The 24,848-nt window shown below is 46.8% G+C and overlaps 1 protein-coding gene across 4 annotated transcripts in view; it reads right to left on the reverse strand.

The window, feature by feature from the left end:
• PHKA1 (phosphorylase kinase regulatory subunit alpha 1) overlaps positions 1-24,848 on the reverse strand; it is a 1,063,236-nt gene that overhangs the window by 665,774 nt on the left and 372,614 nt on the right. For all 4 annotated transcript variants that reach the window (XM_078663812.1, XM_078663811.1, XM_078663813.1 and 1 more), the window contains one exon: positions 24,148-24,270. In XM_078663812.1, coding sequence (XP_078519938.1) covers positions 24,148-24,270 — 123 coding nt within the window. The remainder of the gene's footprint in view (positions 1-24,147; positions 24,271-24,848) is intronic.

Genomic DNA, 24,848 nt, shown 5'->3' on the forward strand with positions numbered 1-24,848 from the left:
TGGGCAGCGAAGCATTGTTCGAGAAGCATGTAGGTACCACATACACACTGCAACAACAAAAATGACAACATGACCCCCCCACCCCTCCCCCCCACACTATGCAAACCCCAACTTGGCATAGACAATGGTTCTCCCTCCCTCCCAGATCAAAAAATACTCCAACAAAAATGACAGCCTCACAAAAGAAAGCAATTCTGGCATATCGCCATACAGTGGGTAACACGCAGGGTCGGCTGTTACCGACTAAGCACGTAGATTCCCAAAAACTCCGAAATAAGACGTAGCCATCTCAACACAATATATACATCCAGAGAATAGTAGAACACCAGACCTATAAAAAATGCAGCCAGTCACTTGTTTACCATATGGAGGGCCACCCAGCAAGAATGTAACAAGCCTGCAGTGATTATTGGTGTGCATAATGTCACAATTTATGTCCCAGACGAACAAGTTACTAACCTTCGGTAACGCTTTTTCTGGTGGATACAGTATCTGCCCGTGGATTCCTCACCTTGTGAATATCCCCCTGCGTCAGCAACATTCGGAAAATTATTTTGTAGCACGCCGGCGTGGACGACGTCATAGGAGCACGGCATCGCGCGTGACTCCGACTGACGTCACTGACTCCTTATTAGGCCTACGTCGGCATGATGACATCAGTTCCGCCCTTTCTTCCGTGCCTTCGAGGCACCCGGACGGACCAATGACAGTGGATATATACATATACAGTGTACACAGTACATAATATCCAAAATTACACACACAGTGTGTAGACAATGTATGAAAAACTCAATATATATACAAATATATATATACAAATATATATACACACACATATAAATACATTTAAATATTGTCATAAACTCAGGTGTAGAAGAGTGGACAACGGGGAGGCGGGTGGGCATGTGAGGAATCCACAGGCAGATACTGTATCCACCAGAAAAAGCATTACCGAAGGTAAGTAACTTGTTCTTCTGATGGATACATCTGCCAGTGGATTCCTCACCTTGTGAATAGAGTCCAACAGACGTCCCCACTCCCGGAGGAGGGTGTCCACTCTCTTATACCAGAAAATCCTGGAGGACAGAACGCGCAAAGTGGCCGTCCCTCCTCACTTCGGAATCTAAGCAGTAATGCTTCGCGAAAGTGTGGAGGGAAGCCCAAGTCGCATCTCTACAAATGTCCTCTACAGGTACACCCCTAGACAAAGCAGATGTAGAAGACTTTGCTCTAGTGGAGTGAGCTCTTATACCCTCTGGAGGCTCCTTACCCGCCAGGGAGTAGCAGATCTTGATGCATAGTATAATCCATCTTGAAAGTGTGCGCTTGTGCACAGCTCTTCCTTTTCTGCAGCCAGCAAAACCAACAAAGAGCTGGTCATCCACTCGATAGTCTCTTGTCCTATCAAGATAAAAGCTCACCGCCCTCTTAGGGTCCAGGCGGTCAAGTCTCTCCTCCTCCTTGGAAGGGTGAAGGGGAGGATAGAAGGTAGGTAGGGTAATGGACTGTCCTAGATGGAAGGGAGTTACCACCTTAGGCAGAAAAGCAGCCCTGGTCCTAAGAACCATTCATTCAGCATGAATGGTCAAGAATGGGGGCTTTGAACTAAGAGCTTGAAGCTCACTTACCCTCTTTGCCGAGGCAATTGCAACCAAGAAGTCCGTCTTAAAAGATAAAAGTCTCATGGGACACTTGTGCAAAGGTTTGAAAGGAGAACCCATCAGAAAAGTAAGCACAAGATTCAAGTCCCATTGAGGCACAATAAATGGAGAAGGAGGAAATTTATTTGTAAGACCCTTCAGAAACCTTTGAACCACAGGAGATTTAAGTAAGGACGGCTGATCTGGCAGCCAGATAAAAGCAGAAAAGGCTGAAAGATAACCTTTGACCGTAGCCACAGCAAACCCTTGCTGAGCCAAAATAAGTGCAAACTAAAGAATATCAGACAACCGAGCCCTCAAAGAATCAACCGACTTCTCCCCACACCAAGTAACAAATTTAGACCATCTATAAGAATAGATAGATTTGGTGGAATCACACCTGGCCAATATAATGTCATCCACCACGTCATGTGGGAGAGAAAAGGAATTCAGGTTGCCCCGTTCAATCTCCAGGCATGAAGGTGTAAGGTCTGGAGGTTGGGGTGTAGAACCTGACCCTCCATCTGAAGGAGGAGGTCTGCCCTGAGAGGGAGACGGAGCGGCGGGCACGAGGAGAGGTGGAGAAGATCTGTGTACCACACCCTTCTTGGCCAATCCGGGGCGATCAAAATAACTTGGGCCTGGTCTTGGCGAATCTTCCTCAGAACCCGAGGAATCAAGGGTATGGGAGGAAACGCGTAAAGGAGTTGTGAGTCCCATCTCAACTGAAACGCGTCCCCCAGGCTCCCTGCATCGGAAACTGGAAACTGCAGAATGACGGGCAGTGAGCATTCTTGTGAGTGGCGAACAGGTCCACCCGAGGAGTTCCCCACGTCCGAAAGACGTGACAAACTACCTCTGGATGAAGCCTCCACTCGTGGTCGGCTGAGAACTGCCGACTGAGACTGTCTGCACGCACGTTCAGAACTCCGGCCAGATGATTTGCCATCAGACAAATCTGATGACCCTGAGCCTAGGACCAGAGACGCAGAGCCTCTCTGCAGAGACACTGCGACCCTACTCGTCCCTGCTTGTTGACATACCACATCGCGGTGGTGTTGTCCGTCAGGACCTGAACCGACCGACCACGAAGGGAAGGGAGGAAGACCTTGAGCGCTAGACGTATCGCCTGCAACTCTAGAAGGTTGATGTGAAGCAACCTTTCCTCTGGAGACCAAATACCCTTGATCTCAAGATCCCCCAGATGAGCACCCCACCCTAGAGTGGATGCATCCGTTATCACCGTGGCCACCGATGGAGGTAGTTGGAAGGGCTTTCCTTGAGACAGATTGCCCTCCATGCTCCACCAAGACAGGTCCGCTGCAGTTTCTCTGGAGATCCTGATCGACTCCCTGAGATCTCCGTTGTGTTAATACCACTGCCTGCGGAGGCACCACTGGAGTGCCCTCATGTGCCAGCGTGCATGGTTGACCAGCAGAATGCAGGAAGCCATCAGACCAGGCAGACAAAGGATCTTCAAGACTGGAACGACCGCTACATTGTGAAATAAAGGAATCCGTTGTGGAGGAGGGAATGCCCGACATACAGTTGTATCCAGTACCGCACCAATGAACAGGTTGCGCTGGGAGGGCGCTAGGTGAGATTTGGGTACATTTATCGAAAAACCCAACCTGTACAACAACTGAGTTGTGACTTGCAGATGATGGAGCACTTTCTCTGGAGATTCCGCCTTGATTAGCCAATTGTCCAGATAAGGGAATACTGGAATCCCTGACCTTCTGAGATGTGCCGCCACCACAGCCATCACCTTGGTAAAGACTCGAGGCGCAGTAGTAAGACCAAACGGAAGGACCACAAACTGGTAATGCTGCGATCCCACCGTAAAACAGAGATACTTCCTGTGCGGCTTCAGGATTGGGATGTGAAAATATGCAGTCGATCGACACCATCCAGTCTTCTTCCAGCAGTGCTTGAAGAACCTGTGCAAGGGTGAGCATCTTGAACTTCTCCTGCTTCAGGTAAAGGTTCAAGATCCTGAGATCCAGGATTGGACGAAGTGTGCCATCCTTCTTGAGGATCAGGAAATACCGGGAGTAGCATCCCTGACCCCTTTCTTGCTCCGGACCACCTCTATCGCACCCTTTCTCAACAATGCCAGGACTTCAAAAGTAGCAGGTGGTCCTCCGAGCAAAAAACCTTGGCAAGGAGGGTAATTCAGAGGGAATTTCCGAAAGGGAAGTGCATACCCATTCTCCACGAGATTGAGAACCCAAAGGTCCGGCGTGACCGATTCCCAATCCCGTAGAAAATAGGTAAGCCGACCCCCTACAGGACCCGCATGATCCGGAATGGCGGATCTAGGGCTGCTTTGCTGTAGTAGGAGGGGGGTGGGTAGAGGAAGAGGAAGAGGAGGAGGAGACCTGACGTCCTCGAGGATGACCTCTTTGTTTTCCCCGGTAAGATTTATACAACGGATTTTGTTGCTGCTGCTGTTGCTGTGATTGCTTGTAGGGACAAAAAGAATATCTTCCAAAGTCCCTATATCTTTTGCCCACAGATCCTCTAGTTTGCAAACCTAAAGATCTGGCTGTAGCCCTGCTGTCCTTGAACCTCTCCAATGCAGCATCAGTTTTTTTACCGAAAAGACCTGAGCCATCAAAGGGCAAATCCATTAAAGCAGCCTGAACATCGGCAGAGAACTCGGAAGTCTTCAGCCAGGCAGCTCTTCAGGTGGCAATCGAAGACCCCATGACTCTAGCCACCGAATCCACTGTGTCCATACCACTGTGTATGACCTGCCGAGCAGCAGCCTGCGTGTCAGAAACCACTTCATTAAAATTCTTTCTGTCTTCCTCAGGAAGCTTAGGAGACAGCTGTTTAACAGTATCCATCAAAGCATGGTTGTACCGACCCATCAAACAAGTGGCATTTGTAGATTTTAGGGCCATACTGTCTGACGAAAACACTTTTTTTTGCATTTTGGCCCTGTTTTTTGGAATCCTTATCACCAGGTACCTGGGTAGCTTGTACTACCAAACTCTCTAGTAAGGGATGAGTAGACAAAAATTCAGGTTCGCCAGGAGCCACTCTATAACGCCTTGCAACGGCCTTAGAAACTGCAGGAGCCGTAAGTGATCTATTCCATACCTCCAAGATGGGATTCGTTAGAGCCTCAGTAAAAGGAAGTATAGGCTCAACGACAGATGAAGGAGAATGGAGGACTTCAGTCAGAATGTTTGACTTATACTCAATAGATGGCAAAGTCAAATTCAACAGATCTGCAGCCTTTTTAATTATCACATGGTAGGGAGCCACATCTTTAGAAGGAGCATCAGACACCGTGGCCAACTCCCAGTAAGGAGACAGTTCTAGACCACTTGCATCTCGTAGATCGTCAAAATAATCCTCCTGATCTTGAAGCCCACCTTCTTCAATTTCAGCTTCCCCATAACTCTTCTCCTCCAAAAGGCGCTGCGCTTTACGCCTCGACCACTCCATTCGAATCGACGTCGTCGGATCCGGTATCGACTCCGAAGGAGCCGGAGCCGGTGTCGAATGTGGAGCTGGAGCCGGCGTCGAATGTGGAGCTGGAGCCGGTGTCGAACTTCGAGCTGGATCTCGAGGTCGTTCCGGAGCCGGTGAAGCCGTAAACGGCGTTGATAACTTCGGCGGCGCCGAGAGATGCCAAGGTGGAGCCAGAGCTGTCATAAACGGCAAGAACGGCGCCGGAGCATAGGCTTGGGGAACCCCCAAATTGTATGCCAACGGACTCATGGGACCAGCCGGTGCTCCAGAGGGGTACATGGCTCTCGCATAAACACCATGCATGGCGTTTAAAAAATGCGAAGGGTCCTGTCCTAGACCCGGAAAAGGAGGGTACAAACCCATTGGCTGCTCCTGAGGAGGCTGCACCGGAATAGACTGCTCTTGTTCCTCGGGTTGGTGAACTGGAGTCGTCGAACCCTGAGCAACAGGAACAACTTCTTCTTCCTCATGTCCCGAAGACTGAGACGGATACGGAGACGGATTCAACACCGGAGCCGGTGAATGCTCCAGTGACTCCAACGGCGAGGCCTCCCCTACAGGATTCTGAACTGGAGAGGGAGATACCATGTCCTTACGATGCCTTTTAGAAGACTACTTCGTTTTCGAATCAGACTCCTCACCGGAATGGTGCCTTGAACTATGCTTCCTTCTCTTATGCTTTTTCTTAGATGATCTGGAAGCATGTCCCAAATCGACTTCGAAGCCGACCTCGTCCGGGACCTCGACCTCGGGCGTCTCGATCTCGACCTCGAACTCTTCCTGGCATCCTTACCCTTCAATTTGGCAACAAGAAATGTTGCCTCACGTTCCCGAAGAGCCTTTGGGTTCTTCTTCAAACAGGATCGAGAACCCTGGACGTCGTGATCCGAACCCAGACACCATAGACAGTCACCGTGCGGATCTGTAATGGACATCATCTTTCCGCATGAATCACACGGCTTAAACCCAGTCTTCTTCGACGACATCATGACAGAAGACAGCAACACCGAAGAGATACAGAAAACGCATAATAGTAGCAAAGTTACTATCAACTCAACAGAAGATCCCTCGAAACCGTTAGCGTCGACGACTCGGAAAAAAGGGAACTGATGTCATCACGCAGACGTAGGCCTAAAAAGGAGTCAGTGACGTCAGTCGATGCCGTGCTCCTATGACGTCGTCCACGCCGGCGTGCTACAAAAGAATTTTCCGAACGTTGCTGACGCAGGGGGATATTCACAAGGTGAGGAATCCACTGGCAGATGTATCCATCAGAAATAGCTGTCTTCAACATTAAACAAACATGTAGAAGCAACCTCCCAGGCTCCAGGCATCAAGAATCTACAGACCACCTCCAATGCGCCTCGATCAACAAACCCTTTACAACATACCTATTAGAATAAGTGAAAGAGGACCAAATTACAATGTCGTCAGTCTTGCTCCTCCACGTCACCACCAGCCGTGCTGATCAGCTCCTCCGTATCTTGTTTCTGCCCATCAGCTTTGATATATGCCTTAAGGGCCTTCTGTAGGGACTTAGGGTCAATGAATATCCTTGATTTGCTATTCATGATGACCAGAGTCTGGCCGAATACAGCATTGCATACTCCAGGCTATGCTCCTGCAGCCGACGTTTCACAGGTGAAAACTGCCGCCTCGCCTCCTGCACCTTCAAGGTAAAGTCAGGGGAGAGCGAGGAGCCCTCGAACTGGAGGTCCCGTAACTCCCTGGCACGCTTCAATGAGGCATCCCTGTCCCTATAGTTTAATAGTTTAGCAATCACAGGGCGTGGAGGAGCGCCAGGTGGGGGTCTAGGGCCCAGGGAGCAATGGGCACACTTGATGACAAATATGGCAGTGAATGTGTCACGACCCAGAAGTGTCACCAAGAGCTGCTCGATAAACACCTCCTTTTGCACCCGAGGCGGAGGCCTGGTGAATCACTACTCTACTGTCTCTGCCTACTGTGTTTAATTAATCTGTGCACCTGAGGCCGAAGCCGGGTGATAGCCTGCATGTAAATTTTAAAAATTGTGTTATTTTACCTCCTTTCATTTGCGGCGCAATTTGTGTATTTTAAACTGCCCACTGCTTAAATCCACAGATCGCATTGTTAGCGCGAGCCCCTCCGAGCTCACAGACGATTAGGTGCTGTGGCCTGAGACGCGTGATCAGCCCCCTCACGATATTTGGTGAGAAACTACAAGTCCCAGCGCCCTAGCGCTGTAGAAGGGACTACAAAAGAAGATGGCCACTGCTTCGCGCAGCGAACGCGAGCAGCGGGCGCGCCACAGTCGCGCCGGAGTCGAGCCTGAGTCCAGCCAGTCTGCGCTCGTCCGCGCCGAGGATGGGCCAAGGGCCAACCGCCATGTCCAGGTGATGTACCTATCTAGAGGGGACATTCTAGCTCTGAATAAAAATGTACATATCAACTGCAACAATGTACTCGATGTAGATAAGTGGGTGGGCCCTATCAGTTGCCCGGCTTGCAGACACACCTTGGAACCCCACCACTTTAATATAAAGAAAGAGACATCCAAGTATATGAAGTGTGGTTTGATAAATGCTCGATCAATGTGCAAAAATTCCCTTCACATATTTGATCTGATCAATGAATATGAGCTTGATTGCCTATTTATTACGGAAACCTGGCTTCGTGAGTGGTCTAATCCAGACATAGTGCATGCCCTACCCCCTGGTTTTTCTATTTACAGACAAGATCGCGTAGGACAGCGTGGGGGCGGCTTGGCTATCATATATAGGGACACTATTAAATGCTCAGTTAGGGAGCTTCCAGATATTAGAGGAGCTGAGAGCCTTAAATTTTGCATACAAGTGCACGATACTTTCACCTTCTCCGGGGCATTGCTATACCGCCCTCCCGGCCAACCCACGCAGTTTCTTGGCAGCGTAGGGGAAGTGCTGGATGATCTGACCCTCAGGTATGCCAATTTTACCCTTCTAGGAGATGTGAACCTCCATTTAGACGACCCTAATGACCATTACGCCTCTAGTCTCAAAGAAACGTTGCAGGTTCTGGGATTAATGTTAAGGACTCTCGAAGCAACTCATGAGGCGGGGCACACCCTTGATTGCATTAGCTCCAATCTAGATGAACTGACTGTAAAAGGTCCCGTACCACAGGTTTGGACAGACCACTACTTCATTGAATTCAATATTGAATTAAAGGGAAATGAGAAGATGGCAAAGGAGGTAGGAAAAAAAAAAAGGGAAAACCCTACCTTGTTGGGGAAAAATCATGGAACACCCTGACCTTGGTAGATGGGCCAAGGAAAGTAAACGAACTCTCTCAGGGAACACCACGACAGACTATCAGAGGTTTGAGAGATGGATGACAGAGATTGGGAATAAGATCAGAAATCCAGAAAGAACTGGAAACATAGGGAAAAGGAGACTATCCGCTCCCTGGTTCTCAGACAAACTTAAAGAACAATTAGTGGAAGTCAGACTTTTAGAGCGAAAGTGGCGACGGAACTATGGGAATATAGCAAAGGAGGTATATAAGAGTGCAAGGAGATTATATCATGCCTCTATTAAAACTGCAAAAATCAAGTATTTTACCTCCCGCATCGAAGCATCTAACAACAAACAAAAATAAATGTTCACAATCGTGAACAGCTTCACTAAGCCCAAAGTTCTAACCCAAGAGATTCCACCTTCCCAGACTTTGTGCAATGACATAGCCAACTATTTCACCCAAAAAATAGACACCCTCACAAAAGACTTTCCCCAATGTGAGAAAGAAGAGCCTGGGAATGAAACGGATATGAATCTGCATCAACCCAGATGGGAAATCTTTAGCCATATTAGACTGGAAGACTCCCATCAGGGAATATCTGCCCTAAAGTCAGGATCCCCCTTTGACCCCTGCCCCCCTATGTTGCTTCAATCCATAATACAAGAGGCCAATCCTTGTATTAATTCCATCATTAACTCGTCCCTCCAATCAGGGGAGATCCCCCCCCTCAATGGAAGGTGGCGGCAGTGAGACCGCTGCAGAAAAAGGCTCTACAGGACCCTACAACCTTGTCCAATCTACGTCCCATCTCCCTTCTCCCTGCCATCTGTAAAATTACAGAATCTTATGTTAATAAATAATTGATGGCATTTCTGGAAGGAAATGACATCCTGCATCCCTGTCAAGCAGGTTTCAGGACCCACCACTCCACGGAATCTGCACTTCTGTCATCTACCGAAACTATTTGCGCTGCATTGGATCAGGGAAAGATGGCTGTCCTGATCCTATTAGATCTCTCTGCGGCATTCGACACGGTTTCCCATGCTATCCTTTTACATCGCCTTGCTAATGCAGGCATAGCAGGAACCGTGCTCGAATGGTTTAAAAACTATCTGGCGCACAGGCGTCAGATCGTTATGCTGGGCAATCTCTGTTCTGAGGAAAAAATTATGAAAACAGGGGTTCCGCAGGGCTCAAGTCTGAGCCCCACTTTATTTAATCTATATATGGTCCCCCTACTTAAACTAATTTCTTCCTTCAACATTAGTACAATTGCTTACGCCGATGACACTCAGCTGGTTTTGACTCTTGATAATTATCAATCTAATTCTGAAATGACATTGAGAGAATGCCTGTCAGCAACTTTTAAGTGGATGACACACAACCACTTAAAATGTAATTCGGCTAAAACAGAGATTGTGCCTTTTGGTCCTAACAATTATTTCTCTCCGCAGGATTGGTGGCCTGAAAAGGTAGAAGCCCCCCCCAAAGACTATCAATGCAGCACGAAACTTGGGCATTAAATTTGACAATACCCTGTCATTTAATCAACAAGCCAAAAAAGTAGCAGGGGTATGCTTTAGTATCATTAGGGGTCTTAAAAAATTCTTTGATCTGCTCCCTCTGAGTGCCAGACGGACGGTTGCAGTAGCATTAATAACATCCAGGCTGGATTATTGTAATAGTCTGTATGCATGGCTAAATAAATCAGCCCCGCACAGACTTCAAATGGTCCAGCAAGCAGCCGCTAGGTTGGTCCTCAGACTGCCTAGAAAGTCCTCGGCCTCCGCAGCAATGGATGCCTTACATTGGCTCCCGGTACATGAGCGCATCCTGTTTAAGGTCCTCATCATCACATACAGAGCCTTCTATCATCAAGGCCCACTATATTTGCGCAAGTACTTTAGCCAGTACCATCCGTCACGGGCACTCAGGTCCTCCACAGCAAATTTGCTCCATGTTCCCAGGTTCAGGCTGGCGACTAGGGGAGGAAAGTCCATAGCAGTTATTGGCGCCAAGGCATGGAACAAACTATCTCCGTCCCTGCGTCAAACTGCAACAGAGCAAAAATTCAAAAAACTATTAAAAACATGGATCTATTCTCTGTCCGATTCCGGATGCATAGCGTTACTTTAAACCTCCCCGCAGACAGGTAGTTTCTCCCTTGACACTCTGCTGTTTACTGAGAACTAGGAGTCTAAGCGCCAAGATGCTCCTTGGAGTGGTAGCACGCTATACAAGTGCCAAATCACATCACATCACTGTGAAGTCAGGGTCAGCAGGCTGTGTGAGGCACAGCGGGAGTTCGAACAACAATAAATGGGGGTGGGAGGATGCCAACCCTCAGGCTGCTAGGGGAGCACAGAATCTTATTGCAGGCCAAATGAAAGGTATTGGCACCCCCCAGGCAATCTCCAAGTATCGGGGCGCTAGCAAATCACCCCGCTCGATAATGCAGTCCGAATGTGCCCATCTGCTCATCAGTGCACAATGCCTGCACTCACAGGCCTCTGGCCCCCACACAGAGCCTCACTGCGCACCCCAATGCCAAGTCAAGTGTGCTGGATCTCGATGGTTCACGCCGCTGCCCTCGAGAGGGGTGGATAATTTATTTATTTATTTATTTAGAAGTTTTCTATAGCGCTAACAAGACCCGAAGGTATCAGAGCGCTTCACAGTAGAGGGAATGACAAAGAGAACAACATGAAACAAACCCAATAAAAGCAATCAGCGAGTGACAAATTGGAAAGAAGAAAAGTTCGGACAACAGGGCTACTTGGTACAGGAATCAACATTAACGCATGGATTCTGGGACGTTTGCAGCTCCAAGTTATCCACAACCGAGGGAGCGGATAAGGCACAAGGATTTGAGTTGGCTCTTGAATTCTGCATAGGATGGTAGGGTTCTGATGTGCGGGGGGATGGCGTTCCATATTTTGGGGACATTTCCTGAGAAAGAGCAGTCCGCAGTTCTCTCCCTTCTGGTTTTTGGTAGGATGAGCAGCAGGGAGTTAGAGCTTCTCAAATTTCTGGCTTGGCCTGCTTTTTTGAGCTTGTTAGCCAGGTATTCCGGTTTGCCGGTGTGTAGGGCCTTGTGGGTTAGGCAGGCCGTTCTGAAGGTACTTCGCATTTCCGCAGGGAGCCATTCGAGTTCTTTGAGTGCCGGGGAGATGTGGTCAGATTTTTTGCAGCCTGTGATCATTCTCGCTGCCGCGTGAAGTGTTGTTTTTAGTGGTGCCAGGTGCGATTTGGGGATGCCTGTTAGGATTGAGTTCCCATAATCCAGTCTTGATAGAACTAGAGATTGCGTGGCTAGTTTGAGGTCCTTGTTGGGAATGTAAGGTTTAATTTTGTTCAAAAGTCTGAGGTTGAAGAATGCGCTTTTCGCCGAGTTCTTAATGTGGTTTGTCAGGGTTAGTTTAGGGTCTAGGGTGAAGCCCAGGGATTTAACGGAGTCGGCTAACGTGAGGTTACCTTTGAGAGCATCGATCGACTTTAGCCACTCTGTGATTTGAGGGTTATCTTCTTTGTTTGAGATGAGGAGTGTTTCTGTCTTGTCGGGGTTGAGTTTCAGGTGATTCTTTGTCAGCCAGTCTTGAACTTCATTTAGGACATCGTTGAGTCTGTGGATGTCTTTGAGAGAGGAGGTTTCCAGGTAAATCTGCGTGTCATCCGCGTAGAGGTGGAAGTGGATGTTGGCGTTCCTGAGTAGCTTGGCGAGTGGTTCCATGTAGATGTTAAAGAGCTGGGGGGGGAGCACTGATCCTTGAGGGACACCCTTGTTGACTTGCTGGGTATCGGAGGTGAAGTTCTTGATTTTTATTAATTGCGAACGGTTATGTAAAAAGGAGGAAAACCACTTGAGAACTACCTCGCCAAGGCCGGCTCTTTCTTGAAGAGTCATGATGAGGAGCTTGTGGTCCACCGTGTCCAACGCTGCTGAGAGATCAAGGAGTATGAGGAGGCAGCACTTGTCAGCGTCAAAAGATCCATGGATGTCGTCTATGATGTTCAGCATCGCGGTTTCTGTGCTGCGGCCTTGTCTGAAGCCGGATTGGAGGGGGTCCAGGAGATTGATGTTGTCCAGATGTTGCGTCAGTTGCAGGAGTACACAGCGTTCAAGTGTTTTCGAGAGTAAAGGGAGGTTGGATATCGGTCTGAAATTGTTCAAGTCAGTTGAGTCGAGACCGGGTTTTTTCAGTAGAGGAGTGACTTGTCCCATTTTTAGACAATCGGGGACCACACCGCTTTGTAAGGAGCTGTTTATGATTCTTCCCCAGATGGGCGCTAAGGTAAGCTTCATTTTTTTGATTAAAGATGGGGGAATGGGGTCTGAAATGTGTGCTGATGGTTTGGAGGTCGAGATCAGCGCGATTATCTCAGTTTCCTGGACGGGGCGAAAGCTTAGCCAGGGAGAGGGAAAGGAGTCGGATGGGAGTGCCACTGGGGTGGCCGAGTGGCTCTTCTGGAGGTGTGGGTTGTTGATGTCTAGAGATAGTTCGATTTTTAGGACTTTATCGTTGCAGAAGTTGGCGAAGTTGTCACAGAGTTCTTTGGAAGCCTGTAGGGTTGAGGGCAGGCTTTGTTGTTTGTTGTCTGATTATGTTGTAGAGTTCTTTGGGTCTGTTTTTGGATTTGACCAATGCCTCGCGGAAGAAGCTGGATTTCTTGTTTTTGATATGGTTGTTGTACTTCCTGCGGGCTGATTTTAGTTGGAGGCGGAGAATGGCGGTTGGGTTGTTTCTCCACTTTCTTTCTTTGGTTCTCAGGTTTCTTCTTTCTGCGTTGAGGTCCGCAGTGAACCAGGTTCTGGATGGAGTGGCTCGGCTTCTTTTGAGCTTTAGAGGAGCTAGATTGTCAAGTATGGAGACTACCCCCGAGTTGTAGTGGTCGACGAGGTCGATGGTCGAGAGGTGCAGTGTGTTGTTTGGAAGAAGTGCGCTTAGTTGACCTTCCAGGATGTCTTGGGGTACTTGGGAGAGGTTTCTCGACCATTTAGGGGGGTCTTGCGGAGGTTTCAGCGAGATGATGGGGTGATTGATGTGGAATAAGATCATGTGGTGATCTGACCAGTCAACTGGTAGTATGTGGTTGACCGTGATAGAATTCTTTTGGGCGATGATGGCATCCAGTGTGGCTCCTTTGTAATGAGTCTCCTCAGTACAGTGTTGGGTGAGGTTGTTCTCATCAAGGAGGCTAGATAGCGATCTGATTAGAGGGTTATGGGTCTCATTCCATCGGATGTTCAGATCACCAAGAATTAGGTTTTTGGAGTCGCCAAGTGCGTCTTGTGCAATCAGGTTTGATAGTTGTTCTCCAAACTCATTATTTCTGCCTGGGGGGTGATAGAGTAGGTGGCACAGTAGAGAGTCATTGTCTTTTGTTTAGATGACGGTGGATAGGCATTCAAAGGAGTCGTACTCGAAGGAGGAGGTTTCTGTGATGCTCCAGCTGTCCTTGTGGATGATAGCGACCCCACCTCCTCGTTGTTTAATCCTATCTTTGGAGATGAGGGAGAAACCGGGTGGAACCAGCATGTCTAGGCAGGGAAGGGATATCTTATTAAGCCAAGTCTCCGTGAGGAACGCAACGTCAATGTCATGTGTGAGGATGGCTTCGGCTAAGTCCGTTGCATGTAGTGAGGCCGATCTGCAATTGATTAGGAGACAGTTGGTGAATTTCTCCTGATTACTGGTGGTTCCGTCTTTAGTCTCTCTAGGTATAGCGGTGAGGACTGGTAATCTCTGTGGTTTGACGATGGGGAGGTCTTTCCGGTGACCTGTGATAACTTGGATTTTGGATTTGGGTGACTCCGTAGTGGAGGAGTCATAGGTGGCGGCTAGTAAGGCTGCTTCCCTGTCTGACATAGGGGCTTCTGATCTAATCGGCCTGGAGGTCGGGTGATTTGAGCCCGCTGGAGTGGGAGAAGAAATAGCGCCTGTTTTGACGTGGGGGGTAGTCCGGGGGGAGAGTTTGTAGGGGTTACAGACTATACCAAGGTTAGAGATGATTTCTGATAAACCTTGGGTGATAGTGTTGACCTGGTTTTCCAGGGCTGCGAGCCGTTTTGATATGGACTCAAGGAAGGGGATGTGGGCATCCGCAGTAGGTCCGAGAGTGTTAGGGTTCGAGGGGGTGGGTTGGGAGATAGGGGTCAGGGTGAAGGACGGGGGGGGGTGTTCAGGTGAGGGTCAGGCGGGGGTTTAGACAAGGGGGCGGAAGGGAGGAGGACAGGAGGGGGTTTGGACAGGGGTGGAATGAGAAATGTAGGGAGACTCGAGGGGAAGAGGCTCGTTATCTGGAGGCAGCCTGTTGGCGTGGGGGTGATTGCTGTAGGAGGCTGACGGAGCCTAATGATGGGGGAGGTGAGGTGGTTGGAGGAAGGGGTAGAGGAGGGGAATTGAGTGTCCTGTGGATGTTGGGTGGCTGTGCATAGAGGGTGAGGTATTGCAGGGGGAAGGGGGGCCTGTCGGGCAGGATAAGGGTTGCGGAAGGGAGTATCGAGGTCTTCTCTGTTAGTTGTGGTCGTGGTCGGAGGCGGCGTAGGGGCGCGGATAGGGAGGGAGGGAAGGGCTGACCTGAGTGCGGGGAATATGGAGTCGAAAACTTCCAGGTTCTCATTGTTAGCTTGGATGAGGACCGTGCCATTGGTAAAGATGGTCACGGTTATATAGCCTCTGCCGGCTGATCTAAACGGGAGAGTTGCGGTTAGTTTGCAGCTGTGGAGAGTGGAAGTAGTTTTGGCGATAAACATCCGCGATCTAATCGTGGAGATCCAGTATTCCGGTCTTTCAGTGTGGAATATTAGGTCCATCTTCGTCGGTCCATTGGAGGCCGAGTGGTAGATGTCAGTGATTAGGGTTTCTTTGTGATTGCGCATGAGTTTCTGCTTGAAGGTGCGTCGCAACTTAGTAGAGAGGAGTGGGGGGGGAAATGATGGTGAAGGAGTTCCGGCTGTGAGGTTTAAGGTGGGCAAGTGGGGCTGGTGGAGGAGGGGGGGGCTGGTCCCGGGCCATCGTGGGTGTGGTGGAGGGGGAGCCTGATTAGGTAGGGGTGTGGCGCTAGGGTGGCCCAGAGGGCAGGCGACAGATCGAAGGTGCTGTTCAGTAGGACACGTGGTTAGAAGTCATGTGGGGCATTGCAGGCCCTCCTGGTCCGCTATTCTGCGCAACGGCGTGCAAGTGATGGTCGGGGGCGGGCAGTTAGACCCAGGACCTCTGCTTAGGTGGAAGGCCCTCTTTCCCTTCCTTTGCTGCTCTCTTCATTCACCCTTGATGTAGTCCTACTTTTGTTTTCCTGAAGTGTCCCGGTTATAAGTTCACGAGAACTGGTCACACTGGAGATAGGGCAAGGGCCCCTGTAGCTCCCTATGAATGATGAGGCAGGACATCCCAGTTGCCCCTATGTTTGGCGCCCCCCGTATCTACCAGTGTCTCTCTGTGTGGGGAGAGGTGGTTCCGGTGGAGGCTCTGGTCAGGCGACGTCCTCTTTGGCCGCCATTTTAAAGTCAGGCACGGGGCCGGCGGTGGCAGTAAACATGGGGCTCTGATGAAGAGGCTTTATTTAGTGGGGTGGTCGGGGCTGAGGCTTGGAGGTGCCCCAAAGAATGTCAGTACTCACGGTGTCGAAGAGAGGTGGCCACGGAGTAGGCTCCGGTCAGGCGACGTCCTCTTTGGCCGCCATTTTTAAGCCAGGCGGGGGGACGACCGCGTTGGGAGTCCTGTTGCTCCGGATGGAGAGCTTAATCACTGCCAGTGGTGGTCGGGGCTGTAGCTTAGCGCCCTCATAACTTTTAAAAACCTCGGATAATACCGCTAGGGCCTAGTAGGCAGTGCCCCAAGGTCATCTATTGAGGAGTGTGCGGCAGCGCTCACAGCCAGGAACAGGGCGCGTCACTACTCCAGGGCTGTCCGCCTCGAAGTCGCCCGACCGCCAAGGACTTAGGCGCAGTTCGCTCTGCTGTCTGCCGGTGGGGCCGGGAACACACTCCCTACTCCAGCGGCCAAGGACAGCCACAATCTATACCCCCACGCCACTGCTAATGGTGAGCCGCACCGCAGGTCACAGCCAAGACTCTCGCGGTCGCACTCCAGTGCCGTCCGCCAGCAGTCCGGTCAGCTACGATAGATGCACCAACGGGTAGCGCCTTTCAAGCTCTCTGTAGGGAGGCAAGTATCAAAGTTGAAAACACGGATGCTGCAGGATTCCTGTCGGATTGATTAGATGGTTCAGAGAGCTCGCTTAGGCAGTGGCCATCTTGAGGCCAGGAAAGCTCCCCATCCCCTGATCCAAAAAGATGTTCTTTATCGAAAGGGAGATTTAGTATGGCTTGCTGTTCCTCAGGCTTAAATCCTGACACCCTTAACCATGCATGCCTATGTAATAGGGTACTGGTGTTTGTGCCCCTAGCAGAGGTGTCAGATGAATCAACTGCACAGTTAATTGAATTGTTGGTCATAAGTTTACCTTCATACACTATTTCTTGACCCCTTTTTTTAAGTTCTTTTGGAAGGTGTTTGAGGAGCCCCTCCATTTCGTCCCAGTGAGCCATGTCATTCCTTGCTAAGAGAGCCTAGCTATTGGCTGTACGCCAATGATTAGCTTCTTGTGCAGCAACTCGTTTACCAGAAGCATCTATTAGCTCGGACTCTTTTTCTGGAGGTGGTGCATCTCCAGTTGTTTGGGAGTAAGCCCTTTTCCTTGCGTTTGACACTACAAGAGAGGTGAAAGATAAAACGGACCGAAGGGAACCCAAAGGAATCTCCAACCACAGTGCGAGATATTACATTCGAGCCCATCGGCAGAAAAAAAGAATCCGAAGATGGTGTCAATGACCATGTGCACTATTACTAAGAGGAGGAGTCACACAGCCTCGTGACTCGAAGAAGACTTTTTGGAACAAAAAAAAAAACTTGTAATCATCCAAGCCCAGCACCACATGGCGGATTTATGCAAAGCATGTGTATCTACAGCACACATGTCTCAAACATATATATAAATATATATGTGTGTGTGTGTATATATATATATATATATATATATGTGCATTTAAGCAGTTATTATATATATATATACATACTATAATATCTTCAAAAGAAAAAGAGGCAGATTATTAAATATAATCTAATTCTGTTAAAGTATTTAAACTGTTAAGTATTGTTTTTATGTCCATGAAATGTCTTGATGCACTAGCACTTTAAATTTGGAGAATTGTCTGCACATGATCAGGTGATCAAGGCCGCTTGGACGGCCGAAACGCGTCTTGATGAATGTGGGATGGAAAATAAATAATGCTGGAGCACAAGTTGGTCTACCCTCGTGATATTTGGACATAAGCGAAGTATTTTGCGAGTTGTTGCATATTGCTCGTCTGGATTCTATGAAGGAAACTAGAATTCTGTCGTTTCATGTAAAGACGGCGGCGTCCGTCTGACGAAGCCCTCACTCGCGGGCGGGGTGTCTCTTCCGTCACCCATAAGGATACCGGTAGTCTTGCCCTCTGTGACACCCGCCGACACGAAGAAGGACATCCGTAGGAAACGTCTCCTTCAGTGAGACGAAAGAATAAGGAAGGTATGCTCAGCTCGACCGTCGGCGTACGGTGGTAGAGAGAAACCGGCAACGGCTGCCTCTCCCTCGGAAGCCGACGTACGAGGGCTCACATACCGGCATCATAAGAACGGGCTGATTTTCGAGTCAGTATTCTGCAACAAACATCGGAGTTTTCCTTTTGTTAGTGTCAGAGTGCGCGTGAGTTAACCATTTAACATTAACACGCGAATCCTGAAATAATAAGGGGCTGGAATCTTTCCCCACCAAGGAATTGTCAAACGGCACTGACAATATGACGAGTGAATTGTTAAAAGAACGGGAGAAGTCAGTTCAAGCAATCTTTCAGTCTGCAAAGCCCGGCGGGGCACTGGGAGTTACGATGACAGCCATAACCGAATCTGATGTAACACGAAGCTGGAAAAGTAAAATAAACCAATTGGAGAGATTAAAAAGAAAGGAAATTAATCGATGGTGGGAGGCGACCTCACTTGGCAAGTACTTGGAAGTTAACCGTATACCAAGGGGCTTACGGATCTTTATAATCCCCACACTATCAATACCTAAACCACATATTCTACAAAAATGGACAGAAAACACAAATAACTGTTCTAGAATAATGATTGAAATCTTGATTGAGAGTGCATGGGAGGAACATATTGAAACGACAAAACTAATAGAAGATATTATGATAGATCTGAAAAAGGAATCTGAACAGACAGCGATTGAACCCATACTAAAGAATATGGTCGAAAGACTGAAGAGGTACGAAAAAGAAATAATTCAAAGGAAACAGCGAAAATGTGTGCGAGACGAAAGGGATTATGCGGCTGGCAGGATTTTATCATTCGCCAGGAAATACGATAAACCACGCACGGATATTCAAAAACAGCAAACGTTAAGTACCATGGATAAACAACAAAGTGGATCCCAGTCAGGACTAACAGACTTAAGCTCTGACACTGATTCCGTGGCAAGCGGCTCCTCAATAAACAATCCACAACAGGTTTTTTCCAAGGAACTACTAACTCTGCAGAAAGAGAGGGAACACACAAGCAGAGGTCGTCCAAAAACAAAGAAACAAGGAGACGGAGACTCAACCAAAAAAGGAATATCCGGAGAAAAGCCAACAGAGAAGGCCGGCATGGGAACAAGAGGCCAGACAAACAAGAAACAACAATGATGGAGAGCCAGAAAGAACTTACGGTAATTAACCTTACTGATAAAACATTGACTGTTAATGAGATCAAAGTATTGCAATTAGGACTGTCTTTTTGCCCAGACTCTAATTTTGATTATGCTGATGTGCGAGCTGATCTTTACAAATTTGAGAGAAAATTGAAGCTTTGTAAGATACACGCGGGTAAAAACAGATCCCAGCAAACCAGAAGGGGTGGGGACTCAGACATAAGTGGCCCCACAATAGGGGATATTCCAATACTCACAACATTGACCTCATTAGGAAACCAACATAGTCAAACGAATGGTTCAACCATAACAGATCCTTTTGACATAACAATTGGAAGGCGGGTGACCGATATCACAGACAGAGCCACCAATGTCCCAGCCGGCACCACCTTCCGGAGAAAAAGCAAATTTGTGCCAATTACACCAAGAGACAATGTGGATGTATTCAGTGACTTGGTGAAAGGAGATTTGGACAAACTAATTACACTACGCTCCCCAAGTAAAAACTTTAATAAGGGGCAATGGAAGGTGATCCAAAGTCTCAAACAAGACACAAACACAATAATAAAACCCTCAGATAAGGGCGGAAATATTGTGCTCATGCCCAGGGAGATGTACATGGATGAGGCAAAAAGACAATTGTCAGATACAACATGCTACTGTAAGGTGGATACAAAATATCTGACAAATTGACAAGAGACTTATTACAAGAAATTGGAGGTCTGGCAAGGGAATGGGTTGTTAACATGGGACGAGGAACAATATCTGCATAAAGACAACCCAGTAACTCCTACATTTTACTTATTGCCGAAAGTTCATAAAAACCTAACGAGACCACCAGGGAGACCAATAGTCTCATCCATAAATAGTCTCTTTGAGAATACTAGTATCTATATAGACCATTTTCTCTTCCCCTATGTACAGGAACTAACATCGTACACACGTGACACCACCGATTTTATACATAAAATCTCTAAATTGGAAGTGGATGAACAATGCTGGTTGGTATGCCTTGATGTCGAGTCTCTGTATACTAGCATCAAGCATGAAGACGGCATCAAGGCATGCCAATTTTTACTGAAGCAACGCAGGATGGATTATTGGGAACATACTTGTATGTTGCTTGAAATGATCCGAATGTGTTTGAATGAAAACATTTTTCTGTTTGACAAGGTGTATTATAGACAGCAACAGGGGACTTCCATGGGCACCTGCTTTGCCCCCAGCTACGCCAACTTGTTGGTCGGCTGGTGGGAGAAGCAGGTGCTCTGGAATGACCTTACGGAGAAGTCGGCCTTAAATGTAAGTAAGTGGGCACGATACATTGACGACGTCTTTTTTGTGTGGCGGGGGTCAGAGGGAGATTTTAATCTTTTTATTGACTGTTTGAATATAAATGAGGTTAACCTCAAGTTCACAAGACACTATAGCCAACACACAGTAGAATTTCTAGACGTCAGAATCACCAAAGCACACGACCACCTGACAACAACTCTATTCAGGAAAGACACAGCAGGAAACTCATTACTCCACTCTTCTAGTGCACATCCCCCTAGTTTCAGATGGGGAATTCCATTTAGTGAGTTCCTGAGGGCAAAAAGGAACTGCTCAGAAGACGACCAGTTCCAACAAACAAAGGAGGACATGAGAAACAGATTTTTAGCCCGAGGATACTCTAAGAAATCACTAAAAGAGGTTGAAGAGAGAGTAGAGAAAGTGACTAGAGAAGAAGCATTATCATCCAAGAAAGCGATCCCCAAGACTAAAATGCCTGAGATCAGATTCATAACCAAATACTGTGGCCAATCCCATCAAATAAGAAAAATCTTGAAAAACAGGTGGGATATTTTGAGACAGGATCCTGTCTTGAGAAATTCCATTGGCACTACCCCAGGCATTTCCTACAAACGGGGACAATCTTTAAAAGATTGTCTTGTTCAGAGCCACCTAGCACCAAAGGAAACAGATTGGTGGCAAACGAGTAAAGGCTTTAGGAAATGTGGCAACTGTAAAGCCTGTAAGGATAGTGTAAATTGCAACGAGATTTTCTTCCCAAAAACCAAAAAGAATTGGGAAATCAAACCCCGCATAACATGTTCCACCGAGTATGTGGTATACCTCATACGCTGCCCTTGTGATCTATGGTACATAGGGTCAACAACAGCTCCAGTGAAAAAACGAATTTTAGAACACTGGCGCGCAATCACCAATAAAGACCTGTCATATAGTACCGCCAGACACTTTAACCAGTTCCATCAAAGTAAAATATCAACAGCTAAATACATAGGGCTTGCCACTGTTAAAAGTAACATCAGAGGTGGGGATAGGTTGGCAGCATACGGAAATTGGAATCGAGATTAATCTTATTGGCAGGAACCCGATTCCCAGGGGGTATGAACATGGACGAAGAACTACATTCTCACTTATAGGAGAATTGACATACCCCATTATGATTGATAAGACTGTAAGAGGCGAGTCTGACTACCCATCAGACACTTTCTTTTGTTTTTTTTAAAAAAGCATTTTTTTTTTTTAAATTTTCCCACCCTGCACACCCTCACACTTCCACGTTATAGACCAGCCGATTAAGTTAGGGCCATCAATTATGTATTTCCTAATCAATGTTTTACCTCTTCTGTAAGGAATGATGCATGAAATGTGAAATCTGCTTTATACCAAAACCCCCTCTTCTACTTTCCCTTTGCTATAGGTGGAGTGGGAAGCTATCCTAGAAGAAAGACTAGAGACCTCAGACTTGAAATGAAAGAAGGAAAATTTGTTTGTATATAACAATCATGTGTAAGATTGTATTTATCTTAAGGGGATAAGAGTAAAAGGGGGAAAAAAAGGGGGGGAGAACACTAGGGTACTACACCATTATTTTTCCATGATGAAATGGCATAAGAGGTTTGCTTCAGAACAATATGAAACTCTTGGGTACTAAACCCTGATTTGAAACTAATGAAAGCCCACTGTATTAAAAAAAACTGACATCACTGAAGAAGAGCTGGTTTCTTTGCACTTTATTAATTTAATTGCACCTATGATCAATGAATTGATTTGATTGCATATTAATGTCACGTATTTTCATCAGAAAAGACAGAATCACGACTATGTGCCTTGCATATACATGCATTGTTTGTGTCATGAAATAATAAAGCATGAATTGTTGATGAAAGAGAAAAAACCTGAATACACCTTTAAAAGGTGGTGTGTGAGAAACGCGGGTCATGTGACCAAGAACAACCAGGGTTGTTTGAAACGCGTTATCTCAGTCGTTTGCTGTGCCGTAAATAAACACTTGACAAGGATTATGGGCTCGTCTGGATTCTATGAAGGAAACTAGAATTCTGTCGTTTCATATATATATATATATATATATATATACACACACAAATATATATTATATATATATAACATTTTAAACTGCTCCGGGAACCCCGCACGTGGGCAGAACTATTCAGTGCTTACAACTATTCATGAGGATCCCCTGGAAGAGAAAATCGTTTGTACAGACAACCACAATCCCTGCGTTTCATTTTATATCCTGACTTTGTGTTTCTCCTGACCTTTGACTATTAACATGTAATGTCTACAAGTATGAAAGATATGTGATTCCTACCCCTTATAACTCATTTTCTTATGTAACATTTCCTGTATATTGATTTACACACCTGTATGATTAAGTGTTTTTCTGTGAGTGATGTAAAATGCTCTGACACCTGCACTGGGCTGAGTAGTGACGTAAAAGAGATAAAAATTAATTAAGTGCCATTTAAATCATCATTTGTACAATTACTCATATACATGAGAGGTTGAACCAAGTAACAAATGTGCCTCCAAGTGAAGTACTTGTGAAGTGATAAGCTGTGTGTCTTTGTTTCTTTCCACTGCATTGGCATCTAGGTTATAAGTTCCAGATAGCTCCCAATCAGGGTGATACATGAACAAAAGAAGGGCTGATGGCCCTCTAAATCAGGCCTTTGTTTTTGGCATGACTGCAAGCGAAAATAAGACAGCCCGCTTGCCTTGTGCAGGTTGCTTCTCATACCGAAATCAAACAACGTGCGGGCATGGATTAACTATTTTCTTTTCTTTTAAAGTTTGATTTTATTAAACAGTAAAGAGATACAAAGTAAATGAGAGCAGGGAAGAAACAGTCAATGCATGAAAATCAAAAAGATTATACCAGAAATGGGTAAAGGGGAGTGAGGAATCATACAAATACATCCATAATCAAATACCTGAAATAATGACAATACCTGGAATAATGACAATACCTGAAATAATGACAATACCTGAAATAATGACAAGCAAGCAGTAAAAACTATAAAAACAGATACACAAGTTAAATAAGAAAAGATAATTCAAGGCGGTTTGCGTATTTCAGTAGAGTGAACATTGTGTGTGACGGAGGAAGGGGCAGAGGAGGAGAGGTAATTCACTAAAGGAAGCCAAAGGAGATCTCGCTTGATTGCTAGAGAGACAGGGGAAACAAAATTAGTATCCAACCTGTGGTGAAAGCAGATTAACTATTTTCTGGTGTCTGAAAATGACACTAGGACAAATTCTGCATGTTTGTTGGATCCCATATCCGGCAAAGAAATAGCTACGGAACCCCGATCAGCCTACATTCCCGCACTGAGCCGCAGAAAGAAGCAAGGGTAAGAGGGGCATGACCAGTACCCCCTCAATAAGGAGAAAGTCGGGGGGCAAACCTCCCCATTAAAAAAAAGTAGTGGGATAAGGTGGGCACCTTCGTAATGAAAAAATAAAGTACTGCATAATCTGAGCTTCACATCAGGTTGTGGTCTGCCAACAAAAATATAAAAACAAACAAAAGCCGCTCTTCCAAAAGCAAGCATGGAAGAGCAGCAACAAAACACAATGGTATACAGGGAAAACAAGGAGGACAACAGAAGTGAGAAAAGTGACGGAGATAATACTGCTGGACAAACACCGGCATTTAGAGTGCATCGTGTATGTGCCAGGGAGAAATATCGGCAAATCGTGAAATATATATTACCTGTTCCATGTTGCCACTGAATATCCCATCCAAAATAAAATAGGTCCAGAACAAAGGCCACTCGCACTCTATGTTCTCGAACAGTTTCAACTCTGCTGGTTCGTAGTATAAACGATTAGGATCCTGTGAATTCAAAACATATTACCTCATTAAAGTGATACGAACTGTATGTTTCTTTCCAAGGGTAATAAATTCCATTCAGGAAAGCCCTCATCTGAAGTGCAACCTGTTACCACGTTGCCCTTGGGTAACAGTACCAATAGAGCATTAACATGACATTAGCTTTCAAGCTGACGGGGTTTTCCAGTTTCACAAAGTCTATTGGATATAAATCAGGAATAAAAAATAGTTGCTATCTAAGGAAAAGGGCCTTCTAGAAGAACAACTAGACGGACAACTGTTCTGCCTATATCACAAAGCTGATTCTAGGCCAAGGCAATATTAGATGGCTACTACGTTACCTACAGCATATGGATTGGACCATCTGCACCAGACTCCCCCAAAAAGCACAAGTGGCCTTATTGCTAGAGAAAGGGAGAGGACACATTATGTCATCACGGCAGCAAAACATTTTGCAACTCACCTTGTTTGTTTAAGCTATTAACAGCCTACAATTGTCTCTGGTGGTCTTGCCTGATGACAGTCATTAAATTAACAAGATATGTTCATTCACATTTAGTTCGTCATAATGCACATGGAAG

The sequence above is a fragment of the Lissotriton helveticus genome, chromosome 10 (assembly GCF_964261635.1).
Source record: "Lissotriton helveticus chromosome 10, aLisHel1.1, whole genome shotgun sequence".
In the NCBI taxonomy this organism is placed as follows: domain Eukaryota; kingdom Metazoa; phylum Chordata; class Amphibia; order Caudata; family Salamandridae; genus Lissotriton; species Lissotriton helveticus.